This window comes from Coregonus clupeaformis, unplaced genomic scaffold, assembly GCF_020615455.1.
Source record: "Coregonus clupeaformis isolate EN_2021a unplaced genomic scaffold, ASM2061545v1 scaf0660, whole genome shotgun sequence".
NCBI classification, from domain to species: Eukaryota; Metazoa; Chordata; class Actinopteri; order Salmoniformes; family Salmonidae; genus Coregonus; species Coregonus clupeaformis.
In genome coordinates this window covers 72,813-93,045 of record NW_025534115.1, presented here as the reverse complement: position 1 = coordinate 93,045, position 20,233 = coordinate 72,813, and the positions used below count along the sequence as shown (strand labels likewise).

The 20,233-nt window shown below is 45.2% G+C and overlaps 1 protein-coding gene and 1 pseudogene across 1 annotated transcript; both read right to left on the bottom strand.

Annotated features, from left to right (window-relative positions):
- Positions 1-380: 380 nt before the first annotated feature.
- LOC121568085 (UPF0728 protein C10orf53 homolog) lies at positions 381-2,865 on the bottom strand. Its single transcript, XM_041878675.2, is given in 5 exon segments — positions 381-470; positions 472-491; positions 2,418-2,510; positions 2,513-2,536; positions 2,712-2,865. Coding segments are annotated over 5 exon segments (321 nt in total). The 5' UTR covers positions 2,806-2,865.
- Positions 2,866-6,472: 3,607 nt separating this feature from the next.
- Positions 6,473-18,938, bottom strand: LOC123485351 (annotated as a pseudogene).
- Positions 18,939-20,233: the final 1,295 nt, after the last annotated feature.

The following is a 20,233-nucleotide window of genomic DNA, read 5'->3' as shown; positions in this document are numbered from 1 at the left end:
AAGCTAAGGGAATTCTACGGATTTTGTAATGTATGTTTTCAGATAGGAACCAGACACTAAAATTGTCTGAGGCAATATCAACAATGATATAGTAACTATATGCACAGTCAATCACCATCAAATAAAACCATAAGAAACTATAATGACTACATGTTATGGCAATTGAGCATGTTGCAGTTCTTGTGACAGACTGTTGAGATGTGACCAGCATACACACCAGATTTGATTCTGGGTTCCCGAGATTATGTAGCAATAAATACAACAACACTTGACTTAATGCTGGAGAATAATTGTATGGTACTGTAATGCTTGTCATAAAAAAATAAAGAAGTGTCTGTTGCTGTGTTACTCTTCAGGTTTACTATTAGATTAGCATAGATTCATCCCCTTTGACCAATCTCCTGGTAGAGTGTGGGTGTGTATCTCAGTATGCATTCTGCAGCAGCAGCGACGGCCTCCTTGCATAGGGGGGTCCAGTTTCCCATCTCCTCCTGTGGAAGGTAGAACAAAGGACTGTTACGCTGATACACACAATGTACTCAACGCATACTGTGACTTCATAATCAGTGACTTTGACAATCTGATTAATCAGAGCCCTCTATGAAGATGGCTTCACATAGAAGGTTCAAAAGAGGGGTTTTCAACCTTTTCTTGCCCAGAGACCCTCCTCCCAGCCCTGACCTCAACCCCATTGAACACCTTTGGGATGAAATGGCCAAAGATCAGTGCCCAACCTCACTTACTACTCTTGTGGCTGAATGGAAGCGGGTGTTCGCAGCAATGTTCCAACATCTAGTGGAAAGCTTCCAAGAAAAGTGGGGGCTGTTAGGTAGCAGCAAAGGAGGAGACCAACTCCATATTAATGCCCATGATTTTGGAATGAGATGTTCGAATAACAGTTGTCCACATACTTTTGTCGCGTAGTGCATGTCATTTTCTTAACCCATCTAGTGACCAAATGACACATAGGTTTCTGATGATCTATGCTAGGCTAGTCTTTAAAAGTTACTGGGAGAAGTTAAGGAGAGCCGTTTGGGACGAAAGTAACACTAATGTAAACTGAAGACCTGGAATAAAATAAAATTTTTAACTTTTAAGCACTAGTCATTGTCTCTTGTTGTTACATATAGCTTTTATATCGTTAGCAAAATATCAACAAGTGACTGAATATTTTGAAAATTATATATGATATCATTAGAATTATGTTTTAATCAATTGGGCTGATGGATCAGCTTCTCACATAAGCTTTTATTGACAGGTTAGTGGTTAAAAAAATATATTTTATGATTCTGGGGGTCATAATAACCTTGTATCAAGCCATGGAAATGTGATAAGCATGATGAGTTTGGCTTTTGTGGAAGAGAATAAAGTCATGTTTCTATCAAGACACAAGGCGGGCATGACAAGTGACAGCCGAATTTGGTACCTGATTGCTCAGGGCTGAAGCACAACTAGACTAGAAAACTATGCTTAAAATAGCTATTACGTGATCCATTTTTTCCGATTGAACATTGTAAGGTAAAATACTGTAAGCTTTCGCAACATTGCAATGTTGACGCATATGTGTTACTTTCTACAAATGTTGAACCTATAGCATTAATTATTCAAATCGGCACTAAACATGAAATTATGGTACATTTTGTTGGAAATTAACGAGCACTACAAACCAGAAACATGGAGATGAAACAACTATTGTGCACTTCTCGCCAGCTTGCTACTTCTGTCCCAAGGCCGAAATGTTTCACTGCCTCCTGCATGCGGTGTACAAAAGTAACATTGCGTAGAATTTGTTTTTGGGTCTATTGAATTTCTCCAACTCATTTACAATATGGAGGCTTAAATTATAGTGTCTAATGGTTGAGGAGTTGTCGGTCATAATAATATGGTGTCTCTAGCTCTATCGATTACTCTGAGTAATAGGAAACAAAAACAAAACGTTTTACTTTAGTCCCAGTTCTCCCTAACTGTCCAAATTGGCAGATTGATAAATAAAGCTGATATCATCAGAATATCTTGATAAATAAAGTTGATATCATCAGAAATAAGATATTCTCCATTTCAACTGTAGGTATGTCATTCAAAATGTGTCCAACTGTAGGTATGTCATTCGAAGTGTATATTATGTTGTTGCGAGCGATATTCATAAAAAAAAAAAAAATCCACTTTTTTTGTTGTTGTTTTGATATATTTTCGCGGACCCTAGGGGGAGGGCAGACTCCGGGCTGAAAACCCCTGCTATTGAATGATGTTTTTCACAGATGATGTCGCAATCAGAGTGGACAACGGTTAAATCAATGTGCATTCAGTTACAGTATGCTTACCCATTCTGTTAAAAACGATAAATTAGTCATAATTGACCACAGGTAAGATTCTGTACAATTTGCTAGAGTAAGCTACAGTATCTACATTGAATTTACCAAACTCCAGCTGTTTTATGCTGTATGTGTAGACACATTCTCCATTGACCTCAAGTTCCACCTTGTTCCAATCAGACATTTTTTCCAAGACACTTGATGTCCATCCTCTTTCAATGCAGCTAGGAGAGTTAGAAGACATGGATAACTGCTATTATTATCGGGAAAACTAAACGTAGGCTACTAATGGCTCACTTATATAAAAACTAAAAGGCACTTTATAAATGCACGCAAGCCACTTTATGACACTGCAATATGCACGTTTATTATTTGCATGTAGCCAAGGATTCTATCTACCTTGGAGGCCAATCAGACGAAACGTTCTGTGGTCCACGATTCCACACGATTCATAGGGGCCGTAGCGCACGATAACTATTGCATTTTGAGGCATTGTTACTATTGCTGATAACACCTATTACCAACTAAACTTCTTCAATGTCCTGGATTAATTGCTGACCGGTATTACGCACAGCAGTGTCCCTAACGACGGAGCGCGCCCTCATCTCCAAGGAAGTAATTTGTAGGTTTGTGACGTCACTGTGAAGGTCAACGTTTGCCGCATTCACGTGCTATCAGAACCAGGAAACCCGGAAATTTCAGAATTAATAAGTGGTTGTAATTATACAGTGCCGCGTTCTACCAGATAGTAAGTCGGAAATGTATGAGTTTCAGATACGACTATCACATGGATACGACTAATACATGAACGCGGCAAAACACCTGCTACCTGCAAGATACAGCATGAGTTATTATAAAATCATAGCTTACTTTACGCGCCGACCACAGAGTTTAACGCATTTATGACAGCATAGTGGCTGTACGTCATAATCAACAAATAAATCAGCATATGGATGTTGCTGTCCTCTTTTGAAAGATCCTTTACTGAGTCTTTGGTTAAACATTTCAATTTGGATAAATTACGTTAAGTCATTGGCAACATCTGGCTGCCAGCCATTGTACTGTTGTGGTGGCTATTCAGTTTGCACTGTTGAAACTAGCCTGCACTCAACAAAGCGATAGCAGTTTTCCCCAGTCATTGTTTCCTATGTATGGTAAAAGGATTACATTTTACACTCAAGAGGTTTGTGCATTTACAGGTGCTACGTTTTCCCTGTGTTACTACAGTAATCTATGGGCCATATGTTATCCTGCAAGCTCAGACACTGTTAAGTTATAAATGTGCTCTGGTCACACCTCAACATGGAACACACCACACTCCCAAACACCTCCTGCTCTAGCCATAGGAGCAAATGACATCACCGCCCAGGCAGTCTTTTGAGTTGACTTTGGGTTAGTCTGTGGGTGAGGCAGGCAACTGAGAAAACTTTTGAGGGATGCTGCCTGTCCCTGAGATTGAATTGATTGAATACCATGTAATTGGAGTCTTTTGGCTTGATTTTATGAATTAGCAAAGTCACGCAGTGTCTGAACAGACCATTACATCTAACAGCATTTGTCAACATCTAAGAGACCACAGGGAGGAAGAGGGTTTTGGTACACTCCAGCTTTCATCATTGTGGGAATTTAGCATTCACAGCCTGTTCCAAATGGCCTCTATTCTGCTCCCATGACCTAGAACACAGGAGACTGAGGGTGATTGTCTCCTGTGATTAGAGTTGTTCTGAACACAGACTATCACGGAATCTCTTTAAAATGAAGTTTTTTTAGATTATTATTTTTTTTTTTATTTATTTAACCAGGTAAGCCGTGAGAACAAGTTCTCATTTACAACTGCGACCTGGCCAAGATAAAGCAAAGCAGCGCGATAAAAATAACAACACAGAGTTACATATCACATTTATGATTGTACAATCACAACACAGCAAAAACGACCATGTTTTGTGAAATATGTTTCTGATTTTGTCAATCAGATTTAGGAACCTCTAACACTAGTCTTCCTTATTCATTCTCTAAAATCACTTGTATGTAATAAATATTTTCTTGATAAGTATAGGGAAGTGCAGGTAAATAAACCTATTAAAAGTGAAACGTAATTTCTCACTCAACCCCGGTAATCTCCAAAATCTTTCCACAATGTGCTCCACATCTTTAGTGTTTAATCAGATAATGGAAAGTCCAGACCCCCAATCACCATCCACTTGATTCTGTAGCATCAACATCATCTGGGTAAAAGCTGCCTCTGGAATACCAATGACTCTTCTCTTTCTCTCTCTCTCTCTGTCTCTTTTTTTTTTCTTTTTTTTTCTCTCTCTCTCTCTCTCTCTCTCTCTCTCTCTCTCTCTCTCTCTCTCTCTCTTTTCGGTGGAGATGGAAAGACATTGTCATATAAACACTTAAACAAGGCAAGACTGCAGTACTTAGTGCTGATGACAATAAGGTACTGTAATGGCAAATGGACGACTTCATCACTATATTACTGGCAGAGACAGGACCACAGGTGTGTCCAAGATGAGCAGCGCCCCTAGGTTGTTTCTGCTCTGTGTTTGACCTGGGCTTGGGTCAGAGAGAGATAGCTAAAGCCTTATTTTTTGATTATTTGAAACAAAAAGAGGGAAGATTTATTATTCGGGCTCAACAGCCAATTGTACGGGCCATTTACTGAAGAGCAGGTCCATCAATAGTCAAAGAAACACATGTTCTATGTCATCCCTCTCACAGTGGTACTGCACCAATTCGGTTTGAGTGGATTTCATAAATATGAAAGCCGATACAATTAAATCTATATTAAATCTGTAATTCTTTCAGAGGGAAACCAGTGAACTAATAGGGATTTCCCCCCACACAACCAGGTGGTTCTCCTTTAGCAAAAAGAGGGACATGACTGTATAATATCCCAGAGCTATGTTTGAAAATGTTTACTTTGAAGACGGCTCCCTAATCTGTCCTGCTGACTAGTTCGAAGTTCTTCCTGTCCCAAATTGCACCCTATACCCTTTGTAGTGCATTACTTTGACCAGGGCCCATAGACTACGGATGCATCCTAAATGGCACCCTATTTCCTATTTGGGATGCATCCATAGTCTTTTTCTCAAACGTATATAAGTATGTATATGTGTGTATATATATATATATATATATATATATATATATATTTATGCGGGGAAAACATATGGGGGATTGGAAGTGATGCAGACAATTCTATTGATGGAAGTTACAATCTATCTGCAATATTAAAGCTGATCAACCCCACAATTTTTTAAAAAATATAAATCATATTCTACAAGATGACGTATGGATTTTGAGCTTCTCTTTATTCAACATTTTTACAATTCCTATACATCAAGTCTTTTAAAGACAAATAATTTAATAATGAGGACATGTTAAAACATATTAGTATTATTTGGATGAGCTGATGTTGACACTTATGAGGGCTGCAAGCAGATCTAAACCATATTGCATGTACAAAATCACAGTTACGGTAATGTGTGAGTCCCCCTGTAAATAGCAGGGTTACAAGTCCTTAAAAATACTTTTGATTAAGATAGTAAGATGATATGGATGGTTGTAAGATGATATGGATGGTTATTCATAATTGTTACACCAACCATTGTTGCTTAGGCCCCTGAAATCGCCCCCATCTCAGCAATGTTGGATATTTTCTGTATCAACAGCATATAATTTAGAATATTTTCATCGATCGAACATAAAAAGATATTTAGCTATGCTTATCTACACAGTTTGCACATAAATTGTCATTGTCAGCGCAGGAGATGGAAAAGAGAAGCAACCATGAAAAGTAATATGCTCTCACATACAGTCTGTATAAATGCTACAAATAATAGTACTACAGTTTTTGCTCTCCATTAAAGTCCTCATACCAAAGTGTTTTTTGGATGAGTGAAAAATGGCTTTGTCACAAAAATGGTTTTTGAAATGCAGCTGAAACATGGGCTTGAATGACGCACAGGACACATACAGAACAGATACTGCATACACAGTAGCACGGTTGTTTAGCTACCGATTCGAAAATGTATCTTTACTTGCATTGACAGTGATTAAAAGTCTCTCCAACATCATGTGAATGGATGAAAGCATTGGCTGTGCTCAGCTCCTTTGGCAGTTTCTTGGGCATATGATGAAAATCCATTTGTCTAAGGCTAATCAGACCAATGTAGATAGGTTACTTTAGTATCAACCCTAGCGTTCTGGCGTGCATTTGTAGAAGCCTGGTCTCTCTGTGTGGGGTTCTGGATGATGAGAGAGCCTTGTGGGTGGAGGTACTTGTTGCCAAAGAGGCGTGGCTGGGCGCTGACCACTAGCCGCGCCCTGTCCGCCGGCCTCCCAGGCAATCTCAGCTCGGGGGATCCCTGTGGCAACACAGTTCACTGGACCGCCACGCCGCGCGAGCGCACATCACGGGAGGAGGGCCGCGGGTGATGCGAGGCAGGTACGCGGTGATGATGACAGGCACGGAGAGCAGGGGCGCTGCCGCACTCGCTGGCCGCCGGGCAGACGTGAGGGAGCCGCGGTCGGAGACGACGCCTGCTGGATGGCGAGTGCTCCATTGGCCAGGACAGCGTAGCGACCGGCTCTCTGTGGCCGCCCCAGGACCACCCCACTGGGCAGGGTCCAAGTCAGCCGGAGGGGGTCCCCCGTGGAGAGACAGTGGAGTTGGAGGCTCTCCCCATTCATAATACTGATGGGGGAGTTGTAGCGGTTATTGATCTCTGGCTTCCTCCCGGGGCTAGAGTAATGGCACGCTCCACTAACCCGGCCACATTCCTCACCAGGCAGCGGTACATACCACTCTCAGAGACAGAGGGGTTAGTGATGACCAAGGAGCCGCAGGTCGGGTGGAAGAACTTGGACAACTGGGCACCGCACGAGGGGGAAACCATTAGGGAGGATCCATGTTACCGTTGGGGGTGCTGGGCCTCCTTCAAAGGAGCAGTTCAGGGTCATGGTACCGCCCACCGCTAGAGAGAGAGGGCTCTCTGTTTTGGGTCCTCTGAGCTGCGGCGCCTTTACCATCTCTCTAACCTCCAGGTGGACCACCAGCCTGGCCCCCACCCTCATTGCGGCAATGCAGGCTCAGTGAGCCGAGTCGTCCCCTTCGCGAACGATATCCAATGTACCATTACGATGCACTGCCATTCTGCTGCCGTAGTACGGCGCCGGGAGGATGATGTTCTCTGGTAATACCCACGTGACCCGGGGGATGGGGTGTCCCCCGCCTCGCAGAGGCCAGCATGGTGCGCTGGTCCCTTATAGCCGCCACTCTAGTGCTGACCATACCTCTCAGTCCGTTTATGGTTGGCGGCGCCCACAAGGACGCCCACCCTGGTGACTTTGTGGTCCTGGCCGGCACTGTTTCTAGATGTGCAGGTGTAGTTACCAGCATCAAAGCGCTGAGCCTTTTTGGACCACTAATGTACCATCATTATGGACCTGGTACTTTCGGAGGAGGAGGCAATGGCGGTTAGTAGGGGAGAGCCATGTGATGACTGGGGTCGGCTCTCCCTTGGAGGTGCACTTCAGTACACGGTCTCCCCACAGAGAACCCTGATGACTTCAGGGCTTTGCGCTTTGTCTCTGATGATCGGAGGGTCCGCCACGACCTTGACGTGAACCTTCATCTCATCCTTCTATCTGGTTCTCAGCGTAGCAGGTATAGTCTTTCCTCTCTCATCCCCACGCCGGCTGGCGATACGTCCCCGTTGTCTAACACCACATATCTGGGGGGTGGGAGGGGTTGGGTGACTGTTTGAAAATAGTGTTATTATTCTTATCGACTGTGCAGTTAATGTGATTCAATAACATATTACGGTATGTGTAAAGTTGATGTGATTCAACAAACACCATGTACCTGCGGATGCGCCCACCTCTAACCCTACTATCCGTTGTTGAGTGTGTTGATCATGAGAGCCGCCACGGCAGAGCCCAGCGGATCTCAGGGTTGGGGAGGCCAGATGCTACACAATCCACCTTCAGGTCTCCTCCATACATCACCTTCAAATTCCAATTCAAAAAGATGTATTATCTATCCAATCATACATTACATTTACGCCTATTTAGCAGATGCTCTTATCCAGAGCGACTTACAAATTGGTGCATTCACCTTATGATAGCCAGTGGGACAACCACTTTACAATTAATTTTGTATTATTATTATTATTATTATTATTACATTAGACAGAAAAATCAACCGAAAAATATGCATGACATAACACATTAAAAACATCACATTAAAAACACCACGAGTGTGCTTTATATGGCACTCTTAACTCCTATATAGTGCACTATTTTTTGACAAAGGCCCATAGGGCTCTGGTCAAAAGTAGTGCACTATACAGGGAATAGGGGTGCCATTTGGGACGCCCTCCATTATTTACAGAAAGAAAACTAAGACAAAAGACAGACCTTCTGACTGGCCAGCAGCTGCTTCTGCTCAATCTTGGCCGGCTTGGTCAGCACGTTAACCCTCAGTAGCATGTAGTCCCCCCATCTTGTTTCGGGCCCCACAGTAGTCCCCATCGTCTTTCTCTGTCATGGCCTGGATGGCCAGAGAACCGCAGGTAACACCTTTATCCTGGGGTCGAAGCTGAAAACCCCCCAACAAAAAAACAAGTTGTTATTGTTTGTGAATAGGAACCATCTTAGGTCTTTCTTTTATGGTTTTTCAGCTAACCTTTAGGGAAAAGAAAATGTGCTGTATGATTTCACAGTAAACCTTTCATTCATGATAGCATCTTATGATGATAGTTGATATACAGTGCCTTCAGAAAGTATTCATACCCCTTGACTTATTCCACATTTTGTTGTGTTACAGCCTGAATTCAAAATGGATTAAATGTATATTTTTCTCACTCATCTACACACGATACACCATAATGACAAAGTGAAAATAGGTTTTTAGAAATGTTTGATAATATATTGAAAATGAAATACAGAAATATCTATTCACACCTTTGAGTCAATACATGTTAGAATCACCTTTGGCAGCGATTACGGCTGTGAGTCTTTCTGGGTAAGTCTCTAAGAGTTTTGCACACCTGGATTATACAATATTTGCACATTATTATTTTAAAAAAGTCTGTTAAGTTGGTTGTTGATCATTGCTCGACAGACATTTTCAAGTCTTGCCATAGATGTTCAAGCCGATTTAAGTCAAAACTGTAACTAAGTCACTCAGGAACATTCAATGTTGTCTTGGTAAGCAACTCCAGTGTATATTTGGCCTTGTGTTTTAGGTTATTGTCCTACTGAAAGGTGAACTTGACTCCCAGTGTCTGATGGAAAGCAGACTGAACCAGGTTTTCCTTTAGGATTTTGCCTGTGCTTATCTCTATTCTGTTTTTTATCCAAAAAAACTCCCTTTGCCAATGACAAGCATACCCACAACATGATGCAGCCACCTAAAAACCCCAGTCTGCTTGACAATATGAAGAGTGGTACTCAGTGATGTGCTGTGTTGGATTTGCCCCCAAACACAACACTTTGCATCCAGGACAAAAGTTAATTTCTTTGCCACATTTTTTAGTTTTACTTTTAGTGCCTTATTGCAAACAGAATGCATGTTTTGGAATATTTTAAATTATATACAGGCTTCCTTCTTTTCACTCTGTCATTTAGGTTACTATTGTGGAGTAACGCACAATGTTGTTGATCCATCCTCAGCTTTCTCCTATCACAGCCATTAAACTCTGTAACTGTTTTAAAGTCACCATTGGCCTCGTGGTGAAATCCCTGAGCGTTTCTTTCCTCTCTGGCAGGAAGGATGCCTGTATCTTTGTAGTGAATGGGTGTATTGATACAACATCCAAAGTATAATTAATACCTTCACCATGCTCAAAGGGATATTCAATGTCTGCTTTTAAATGTTTACCCATCTACCAATAGATGCCTTTCTTTGCGAGGCATTGGATAACCTCCCTGGTTTTGTGATTGAATCCGTGGTTTGAAATTCATTGCTCGACTGAGGGACCTTACAGATAATTATATTTGTGGGGTACAAAGATGAGGTAGTCATTCAAAAATCATGTTAAACACTATTATTGCACACAGTCCATGGAACATATGTGACTTGTTAACACATTTTTACTCCTGAACTTATTTAGGCTTGCCATAACAAAGGGGTTGAATACTTGCGCTTTCATTTTTTAATCAATTTGTAAAGATTTCTAAAAACATAATTCCACTTTGAGATAATGGGGTATTATGTGTAGGCCAGTGACACAAAAATCTCAATTTAATCAATTTTAAATTCAGGCTGTAACACAACAAAATGTGGAAAAAGTCAAAGGTATGGAATACTTTCTGAAGGCACTATACATACAGACAACGGTCTGAAGGGCATATTAGACAGTGAGTGAAAAAGATGCCAGAAATGCATACCTGTACTGGGAATCCACTAGTTTTTAGAGGGAGTCCTCCAGACGATTGGGCTTGGGCTTCCTGGTGGCGATGCAGTCGAGCTCACCAGCCCCCCTAGACCACGCCAGTCCCTGGGGAGACGGGAGGCAATCCTGGCCTTGGTGGAGATGGGAGCCCCAGTACTGTCAGAATACTGGTTCCCTGGAGGCTCCTACCGAACATTACCGGCCACACACTCATATCCCCCACCGCCGCTTGGCCTAGCCCGGAACAGGTCCCGCTGGGGAAGACAAAGAAATTACGTCCCGCTGACAAACTGTGTGGCGAGAAGCCGACTCCGCCGGGGCGTGGGACCAGCGGATGATGGGCGTAGGGGCTCCTTTAGGCGTGCAGTGGATGTAGGCTGTGCTGCCTCGGGGAGGGACATTTTCAGCGAGGTTGCTGGATGACTGGAGGCAAGGCTGCCACATGGAGACGGACAGAAACTGTGATCGGCCCCGCCGCGGTGCTGCCGGCCACATTTATAGATCCCTCTGTCTATGGAGCTAGCCTGGGTTATCGAGAGTACGCACTGAGGAGGGTCACGCGCTTGGGGGCCAGACTGAGGGCCGGGCTGGGGGCCACTGGCTGGGTTGGCAGGGCCCTGGGCAGGGGGGGGCAGCGAGGTGGACCCTGTCAGGCAGCACCAGGTGACCCGCGGCATGGGGTGTCCTGTACTGGCACTCCAGATCGATGCCGCTCGTGGTACACGGTGGCATCGCGGAAGCGCGGCGGGAGCACTCTGGGGATGCTGGGGCCAGAACCATCAGGGTGACCACCATCTTGTCCACGCCCGTACTGGTTCTGGACCATACAGAGGTACTGGCCTGGTCCTGGGGCTGGGTGTTAGGATGATAAACGTGCCGCTGAGATGCACCTCGAACCTCTGACCCGAGTGTTCTGGGCTAATGTGGCTCTGCATGAATGAAAAATAATATACGCTTAAAGACATGTTGTCTGTTGAAACACATAGGAATGGAGCATAGCTTATATCTTAAAAATAGGGTTCTCCTTTTTTCTGACATTAACAGGCTTACATACAGTTGTAAGATTTTGTAACAGAGGGTGAAGGAGGATCTTCTATGATGAGAGGAGAACAGAAAAGAAGTACTGCTATACATACCAGTGGGGACTCTAGTCCAGGAGAGGAAGGGTTTGGGTTCCCTTACAGCCACACAGGGTAGCTGTGCATCCATCTCTGCATTCACTGTCACTGTCGCACATCCACTGTGATTGGGGTCCTCTTACATCAGGCCCTGGCGAGGGTTCTGACCCCTCCCGACACCCCACCTGATACCCCTTGTGTCTGGGTGGGGGGCTCTGTCCTTCTGGCCCCCCTGGACGGACTCTGAGGCCTCGATGAAGACACTGATGAAGTCTGAGAAATGCGCTTTGTGGTGGTGGGAGCGAGAGTGGTTGTAGTGGCCGTCTGTTTAACCGTCTGGGTGTTTGTGCTTGTGACTGTCCTGTGGGGTGTTTGGGTTCTGTGGTGGTTGGTTTAACACCGGTGACTGGCTCAGGCTTGATGTCAGCTGACTCTAGTTTAGTAGTGGTGTGGGAGCCGGGTGGTGGTCTGTTGGGGTCAGATCTGGTGATTAGGATGGAGTCTCCTCTGTTGAGGATAGGGTTGTTCCTCTGGTCGGGTTGAGAGATGAGGACTCTCTTTCTGTGACTGTCTGGGATGTGGTTGGAGTTGGAGGAGCCTCCACTGTTCTGGATGAAGGTTGGGTCCTGACCCTAGTGGATGGAGTGTTTAGTACAGGGATCTGAGGCCCACCCTAGAGGGGAATACTACGGATGTCCTAACTGGATGTGGGAGGTGACAGGTGTCATAGTTGGAGTAACATCCTTTGTTGTATTAGCAGCAACAGAAACTGCAACATTTTCCACTGGTGTCGGTCTTGCCTGTGGTGGAAGTGCTTTCTCTGATGTTATAGCGCCCATCAAAGATTGTTCCGGCTTAACAGTGACTGTTTTAGCGGACCAGATCCGTGATAAGAGCTTTCAGATGTCACCAGCTTTCAGTGGTGCTAACCCGAACCCTCTCATGTCCTGCCTCCCCGCGAAAGGACTCTTTTGCTGAGGTACCCGGGGCGTGAAGGCAGCTGTGCCGTGTGCTCTGGTTATTTCATGGCGGATAGATGGAGACACGCTGTCAATCTCTTTGACCGGCACCTTTTAACCTCAGTAGTACCAGTTGTATCTCGATAGTCTGGTGTGTTGAGCTGTCCATCTGGCAGCACTCCCGGTCGAGTGTGGGGATTCTCCGGGGACTTGTCAGGACTTGGAACAGGGCGAAGGTCTACGTAACGCTGCCTCCCCTTTGTGTTGTCTCTGCAGGAACTGCAGGAATGGGGGATGCTTGTAAATTTCCCCTGACTGGCTGCTGTGGGCACAAGCGCCTGGGACTGGGCTCTGAGTGTTTGGAGTCTGAGAGGCTCCTTCTGGGGCTGGAGGCTGTTATGTGATGGCTGTTCTGGGATGTTTGTTTATATGTTTCTGTTATAGAGGTTGTAGGAGACGCCGTTAGGGCAGTTGTGCTCCTGGACAGTGGTTTGGCGTGGTGGTGAAAGGGTGTCCTTTGTCTTGGAGCTGTTGTAGGTTTCACTGAAGGGTAATCCTGTCGCCGCATAAAGAGACTCCTGTGTTCTCTTGGTGACTCACTCTGCCTGATGACGTTGCTTGGCTTCCCGCCGATGGAACTGCGGCATTAAACCTGGCCGTCATGCTTTTGGACTTGCTTCGGATGTTTCTATTTTAGTCCATGTGGCAGTGGTTGCCTTGGTAGTTGTTGGGAGGGTGTACTTAGGTATGGCTGTAGATGTAAAATCACTTCTCAATGGATTCTCAGGCTTTGGCTTCTTTTCTACCTGTATTGGGCCGTCTTCTCTGTTCCCCACCCCCCATTCCCCTCCTGGAGTTCTGGTTTCTGAGTCGAGTATACACCTCACCTGGAGTTTCCTTCCTCATATTCACAGCTGAAGGGAGCTCGGTTGGGAGAGGGTGTGGTGAGTGGAAGATGGGTTATATTAGGACGTTGTATGCTGCTTTAGCTGAGTATGTGTGTCTAGTTTAGCTGTTGTGCTCTCAGTCTCAGTGAAAGAGTGGATCAAATTCATCTCTCTCTGTTTCCGATTCAGAGCACCTCAACTGTGGTGGTGGTGATTGATGGGTCAAGTTCAGCTCTGTCTAAATATGCATCACCTCCTTCATTATAGCTGTTAACAACACTGGGTTCAAGTTAGCTGCCTTCCCGCCCTCTGATTATACTCAGACGGGGGTGAGATATCAGACTTTGTAACCGTATCACCATCTGTAGTCATAGCGGTGGTGGTGGTGCTTTGATTTTCTCCTTGTAAAGAATCGTCGGATGAAGAACTGGTCCAGACGTTCATATGCAGCTGGCCCAGGGTCTGGGAGTGTGTGTGTGCGACTGTGTGCCTGCCTTGCGCCTCTGTGTGTGTGACAGTGTTACTGAGCTGCTGGGGAACAGATGTGACAGGCTCTGTGACCGGCTGCGTGAAATGTGCACGATTTGTGGCTGTATCGCGCGTCTGAGTCTGTGGTGTAAGTAGTGTGTCGAGGGGTGTATGCGGTATAGTAGTGGGTGTGTTTAGCTCCTCCTCCTCTTCCTCATGTAGGTCTACTGTTGATCCTCTATGTTGTCCGGAGACTCTGTCTGCTTAGCTTTGGCTGTTGTCGCTGACTCCTGCTTCTTCTTTGTGGTGAGGTGAGTTGAGCTGGGTGTTATGTTAGTGTTACCTGTCCGTTCTTGTCACGGATTTTGGCCAAAAATGTCCGCCCACTTCTCTGGGTCTATATTTTTGTTTGCCACGTTAATCCTCCTTCTCGCCTCCACTGTGTTTTTTCTTGTCTTTATAATTTGTCCCTGTCGTGGTTGGTTTTCTAGGTACAGCAGGCCGTCTCCATGTCTTTCTAAATGGATGTCCACCACCCCTGTTTGAACTTTTGACCTCTCCGCCGATTCATGAGCTCCACCGTCTGGGGATGAGGATGAGGAGGAAAGACGAGGAGGGGACTTCCTCCTGTGTGTCCTCACCGTCCCCCTGATGCCTCCTCATGTCCTCATGGGGGCTTTGACCCTGGTGTTGACCCCGAAGCAGACTGTGGCCTCATTCTCCTCAGTGGTCGTATCTCTGCTCCTAACTGCCTGGTGAGAGTTACCTTAGTAGCCAGGGAATACACACCATGCTGGTTCATCGCCACACACTTATAATATCCACTGTCTGTCGGGTCGACTCTCTGGCACTCTCAGAGTTCCGCTGGAACACACTAGAGCTCTAGAAGAGCTGGCTCTGTGACTCACTATGTTGCTGTCAGGAAGCATCCAGTTAATCTCAGGGTCAGGAGAGCCAGACACAACACAGTTCAGGGTGAGAGGGACACCGTGAACCCCTCTACGGGGTAGGGCGCTGCCTCCCTCCAAGAGGGGGAGGACTGAGGACTCCCACCGCCAGGCGGAAAGGGAGGACACTGAGGTCGCCAGAGACCTGGGCGATACAGCAATATATCCCTGAGTCTGGAGTGTCCTACAGCTTTAATATCCAACCTACGGGTGCCCTACCTGACACCCTATTGTCTGGGCTGCTGTACGGTGCCTCCAGCTGGTTCCCGTCTGGCAGCATCCAGCGAACCACCGTGTCTCCTGAGCTCAACACGTTACAGTCCATTACAGCAGGGCTGCCCACTACAACACCTCAGCACCGTCCTGGTAGTGTTTGTGTTCTCTATCATGACCCATGTCCTGCGGTGTCTGCCTCCAGCTCGAGGTCCACGGTCTGTGTGAGGCGGGTGCTGAGGATCAGCTTGACGCTCTTCCCAGTGGACTGGGGCCTGTCCAGCTGCAGGTCCACAGAGCTCTGCATCAGCCAGGATGGTTGAGCTACCATGTCAGCCTTGACCCCTGTATAGTAAGTTCCTCTCTCTCCAGGTCCTGCCTGTACCTGGAGGTCAAGAAGTTTGAGTTTATTAGAAAGATATAACACATAACATAAGATAACATAACAAAACATAACATAATAATATGAAATTAGATGTCTATATCATGTGTTGAACTCAAGGCCCATTCAATCCGGGGTGGTTTGATTATTATTAACATTTTTACTTTTGTGGGAAAAACGCCAATCAACATTGAAATTACTAAAACCAAATCGAGACTGTGTAGAAATGATAATGGACCTACACTTACAGTCACGCTCACTCTGTCCAGCTAGCTAACTGTCATGGAAACAAAGCTAGACAGTCAGGGGGAGCATTGAAAAAATAGAGTGAAGACTATTTTTTACACATTTTGATGGCGAGGAAATATAATACATGTTAAGTGCGGCCCTCCAGACCTCGGTGAAGACCGAACGCGCCCGTGGGGAAAATGAGTTTGACACCCTCTGTATTGAGGACCACTTGAAATGAACATATTAAATCACATAATAATCACATAGGGGCAAATCCTAACTTCCACAATGTTCACTTGTATTGATGTCAATGCATGACTAAGCAAAAATGTTACCAAGTAGAAGTTAGAATTTGGCCCATAATGATCAGTTACAAAGCGGTTTCTTAATCCAGCCTACCTGTAGCTGGACACTGGCTCCTTAGACAGCATGATCTCTCTCTGCAGGTGAGCGGGCGTGTCGCTATAGTAGGCGATCAGCCTCCAGAGTCTCCTCACCATTGTCCCTGTGATGGGACACTCCAGATCCACGGAGACACCACATTAGAGGCCAAGGCTGCAGAGGGTTGACCTGCTCCCAGCTGACCTTAGACGACGCCTGGCGTGGGCCCCCCGACGCTGCACTCCAGATCCACTTTGGTCCATGCTCGTCCGTCAGGCCTAGGGTAATGTTGCCAAACGGCTCCCTTGAACTCCTCCAGGGTCATGACCTCGGTCTCTGTGTCCTCTGGGGTCGTAGGTCGATCAGGGAGGTGATAACGGGCCTGGAGCAGACCAGGCTGTCCAGGCCCAGGACTTCTTTCATTCAGTAAATTCTTTGGGGGAGGAACACACAGGGCAGGCTGACCTCCTGGGTAGGCCCTGTCCTTTTACACTTCAGCACACCCATGAAGAAAGGAACACGAGAAGGAACGCTAACATCATTATTCCGAAGTTTTGGACATACATTTCAAGGCACAAAATGTGTAAACGACAGCTGCATTATGCTCGGAAAGCATTGATCCAATTGTATCTGTCATCACTGATGAATACGCACATTCACTGAGTAGCTAGTAACAAAATACATTACCTGGTGAGTTTTTGTCCCAGTCGGGGAACCACTTCATCCTGCAGCCACATGTCCAGGGGCTTCCTATGCAGGAAGAGGTTCTCCAGCTGGGGCATTCCTCCCAGCAGCTTCTGGGGCAGTGAGGTCAGCCTGCTCTCCGACAGGTAACAGGTGACCTGATTTATCGATAAGAGACAAAAGGGACATTATAACATTAGCTTCAGGGAAACATCTTGGCTCCATCTCACCCTCCCCTTTCCGTGAATCCTCAACATCCTATTTCCTTGCCTCATTTTCAACTACATTAGAGAAGATATAAGGTCCCGCCCTCTCTGACCTTCTTCTCCAATGGGTTTTGAGAAGGCGGTAAGGGAGAGAGGATGCAAAGAATAGAGGAAAGTGAATTGAGAAAGTGCCCGATACTAAGATAAAACCAGATATTGTCCAAAGAATATGGGTACTGTAGTTAGTTCATCATGCTAGACTTCACCTGGAGGGTGGAGACGTGGAAGTGTCCCATCATGGAGAAGGTGGAAAAGGTAGAGGGGTGGAGTGTTGCAGTTGCTCCCTCCAGCTGTACGAGGCGTAAGGGAGGTGAGGCTCTGAGGTGTCTGGGTGAATGAACTCCAGACGGTTGTGGTCCAGGTGTAGTCTGGTCAGAGACCACAGACCATGGAGAGTGTGTCTGTTGGATCTCTTCAGTTTGTTATAGCTAATCTTCAGCATCTGAGGGGAAGAACACCAGAGGTGAGTGAGTTATCATTCTAATAGAATAGAGCAGGGTTTCCCAAACTTGTCTGGGATCCTCGACATTTGTTTTTTTCCCAGCACTACACAGCGATTCAAATAACCAACTCATCATCAAGCTTTGATTATTTGAATCAGCTGTGTAGTGCAGGGCAAAAAAAAACGTGACCCAGGGTGGCCCCCAGGGCGCAGGACCGAGTTTGGGAAACCTATACTGTATATCCTATTATACGGTACTGAGGTGATATTTCATGCTAATCAACATTTCTGTTTATTACTGTACTGTAAGTGACATGAGATCCCTAAAGGCCCCGTTAGGAATGTTGTGAGATCATTCCCATGCATCATCAGAAGCTCCAGCTTCCTCAGGCCCAGCCAGAGAGGTCTGAGTCACACGGTGTATGGTGTTAAACCTATAGGAAACAACAGCGACACAAGCAATTCATGACTGACTATTAACTTACTTGACCTGCTCTTTGTGGGAGCAAAGTGCCTTCATTTCTGACTATATAAGAAGAAATGGTGAAAAACCTGATGGAACTTAAGACCTTGGGATCAAAACGTTGTCAATAAAGGTGGTAGCTGGGAATATATAAAGTGGGTGGGCCTTTCTGTTCTTTTTTAAGATATGGCAAAGCTCATATGTGAAATGACTCATTAAAAAAGCATGGGGAACAAAAGCATATAGTAAGATTAGATCAGACTTTACTGTAGGCATATTGCATTATGCATATTTACTTGTGAGTTGCAGAGAGATTAATTTCAGTCACATGCTCAGCACATTTGAATAGGTACTGAACTGTAAACAATTCTAAAGGCCTCTAATGAAAAGTGAATATTTGATTGCTTATTGTTTATTTTTATTGACCTACAATGCACATGCATAAATACACAATCTTATACTTTTATTAACTTCACATTTTACACATAAGTGTAGGTCTAAAGGTATAAGTTATTGTGTATGATGCCTGTTTTTAGGCTATGGTCTCATTGCAGGGTCATTGAATAAAGCCAATCCACCAGGCTTACCCCCAGGTTATGCGCTCCACTTGTCTGGGTATGCCGGCGGGCACCGTGAGCAGGGGGAACGGAACGTGCAGTGCACCTCTGTGGCCTGAGGGCACGTACACGGGCGCGGGCAGGGGAGACGTGTAACTGGCACCATCAGCACCGACATAATCAATATGAACGTGGCGGGACGGTCCATCTTCAGCTGCGCATCCATCCACCACAAAAGTGTTCCTACCACTGGAGCTGGTCGAGGGTTACAGATTCATTATAGGCCTATTTCAGTAGTACCCAAACACAAATGAAAAGGTGATTTGACAAAATACTTCACAGTAGAGAAAATGGATAGACTATGCGCGAAATTAGTGCACACTGTATGAACGCATCTTTACCCACATCAAACATGGTATGACCTGAACCGAAATGAAAAAGTTAAACATCTCACCTTAGAATTTTTGTAACTTTTATTTAGAGCCAGACTCACTGTATCCCATTTTACCATGGCTTTGGTGTCTCCTCAATGCCACTCCTCACGCAGCGCATAACTCCATAGTTGTACAGTCCTATAATGACAAACTCAAAGAAGAAAATAGTTACAAGAAATTCCGATGTAAAACCGTAGACAGAAATGCGCACAGGGCTTCGATAGATAGTTTGAAGTATCCGTTTTGTTTCGTGTGTAGCACCGAGAAAAGAAAATTGCACTTTTGCCCAAAACTTTACAGTGCAGGATGTGCCTTCCACCGACAGCGAGGGGGTGAGTGAATGGCTAACCGTTTCCAACATACAGTCAGTCTTGAGGAGCAGAAGCACCCTAGGAGGGGGTGACAAAGTGAGAGAGAGGTAAGAGACTGCAACGGCCGAAGTAGGCTACAGTAGGTCGTTACAATAAGGATATCGTTTTTCCATTCAACTACGTGCATAATCATTGTGTCATCACATTGACAGTTGGCCACTTACAGTAATCGCTATTTGAGACTTTATCTTCATCAAATTCATCAAATTCATGAATTAATTTAATTTAAATGGAACTTCCACAATTGTGAATCTTTAGATGAGACATTCATAGCAACACTGTATGAAGAACACAAGAGAAAGTCCATAGCATCAAACTCCTTTGTGGAAGTTCCATTTGTGGCGAGAGATACCAATATCCGACTCCTTTTTCTCTGTTTTACTTCTCTGCTGTAGACCATCATGTGAGGTAACCTCAAGTGAAGGGAGCAGACAAACCAAGGTAAAGTTTATGTTGGTGTTACAGCCCTGTCATTTAACATCCCCTCCATCACACAACACACACAGTACTACATCAGCAAGCACATGTGTCACTTGCATGCATTCCAGAACCACAAATAGTATGTCACACTGGCCGCTCTATCCTCATATCCCTAAGTTGTTTTTGGGGGTTTATAGGACAGCCTTTAGAACATTTAAATCAGATCAAGTGTGTGTGTGTGCGTCTGTGCGTTGTGTGCGTGCATGCTTATAGGGTGAAGTCTACATAACATTTCA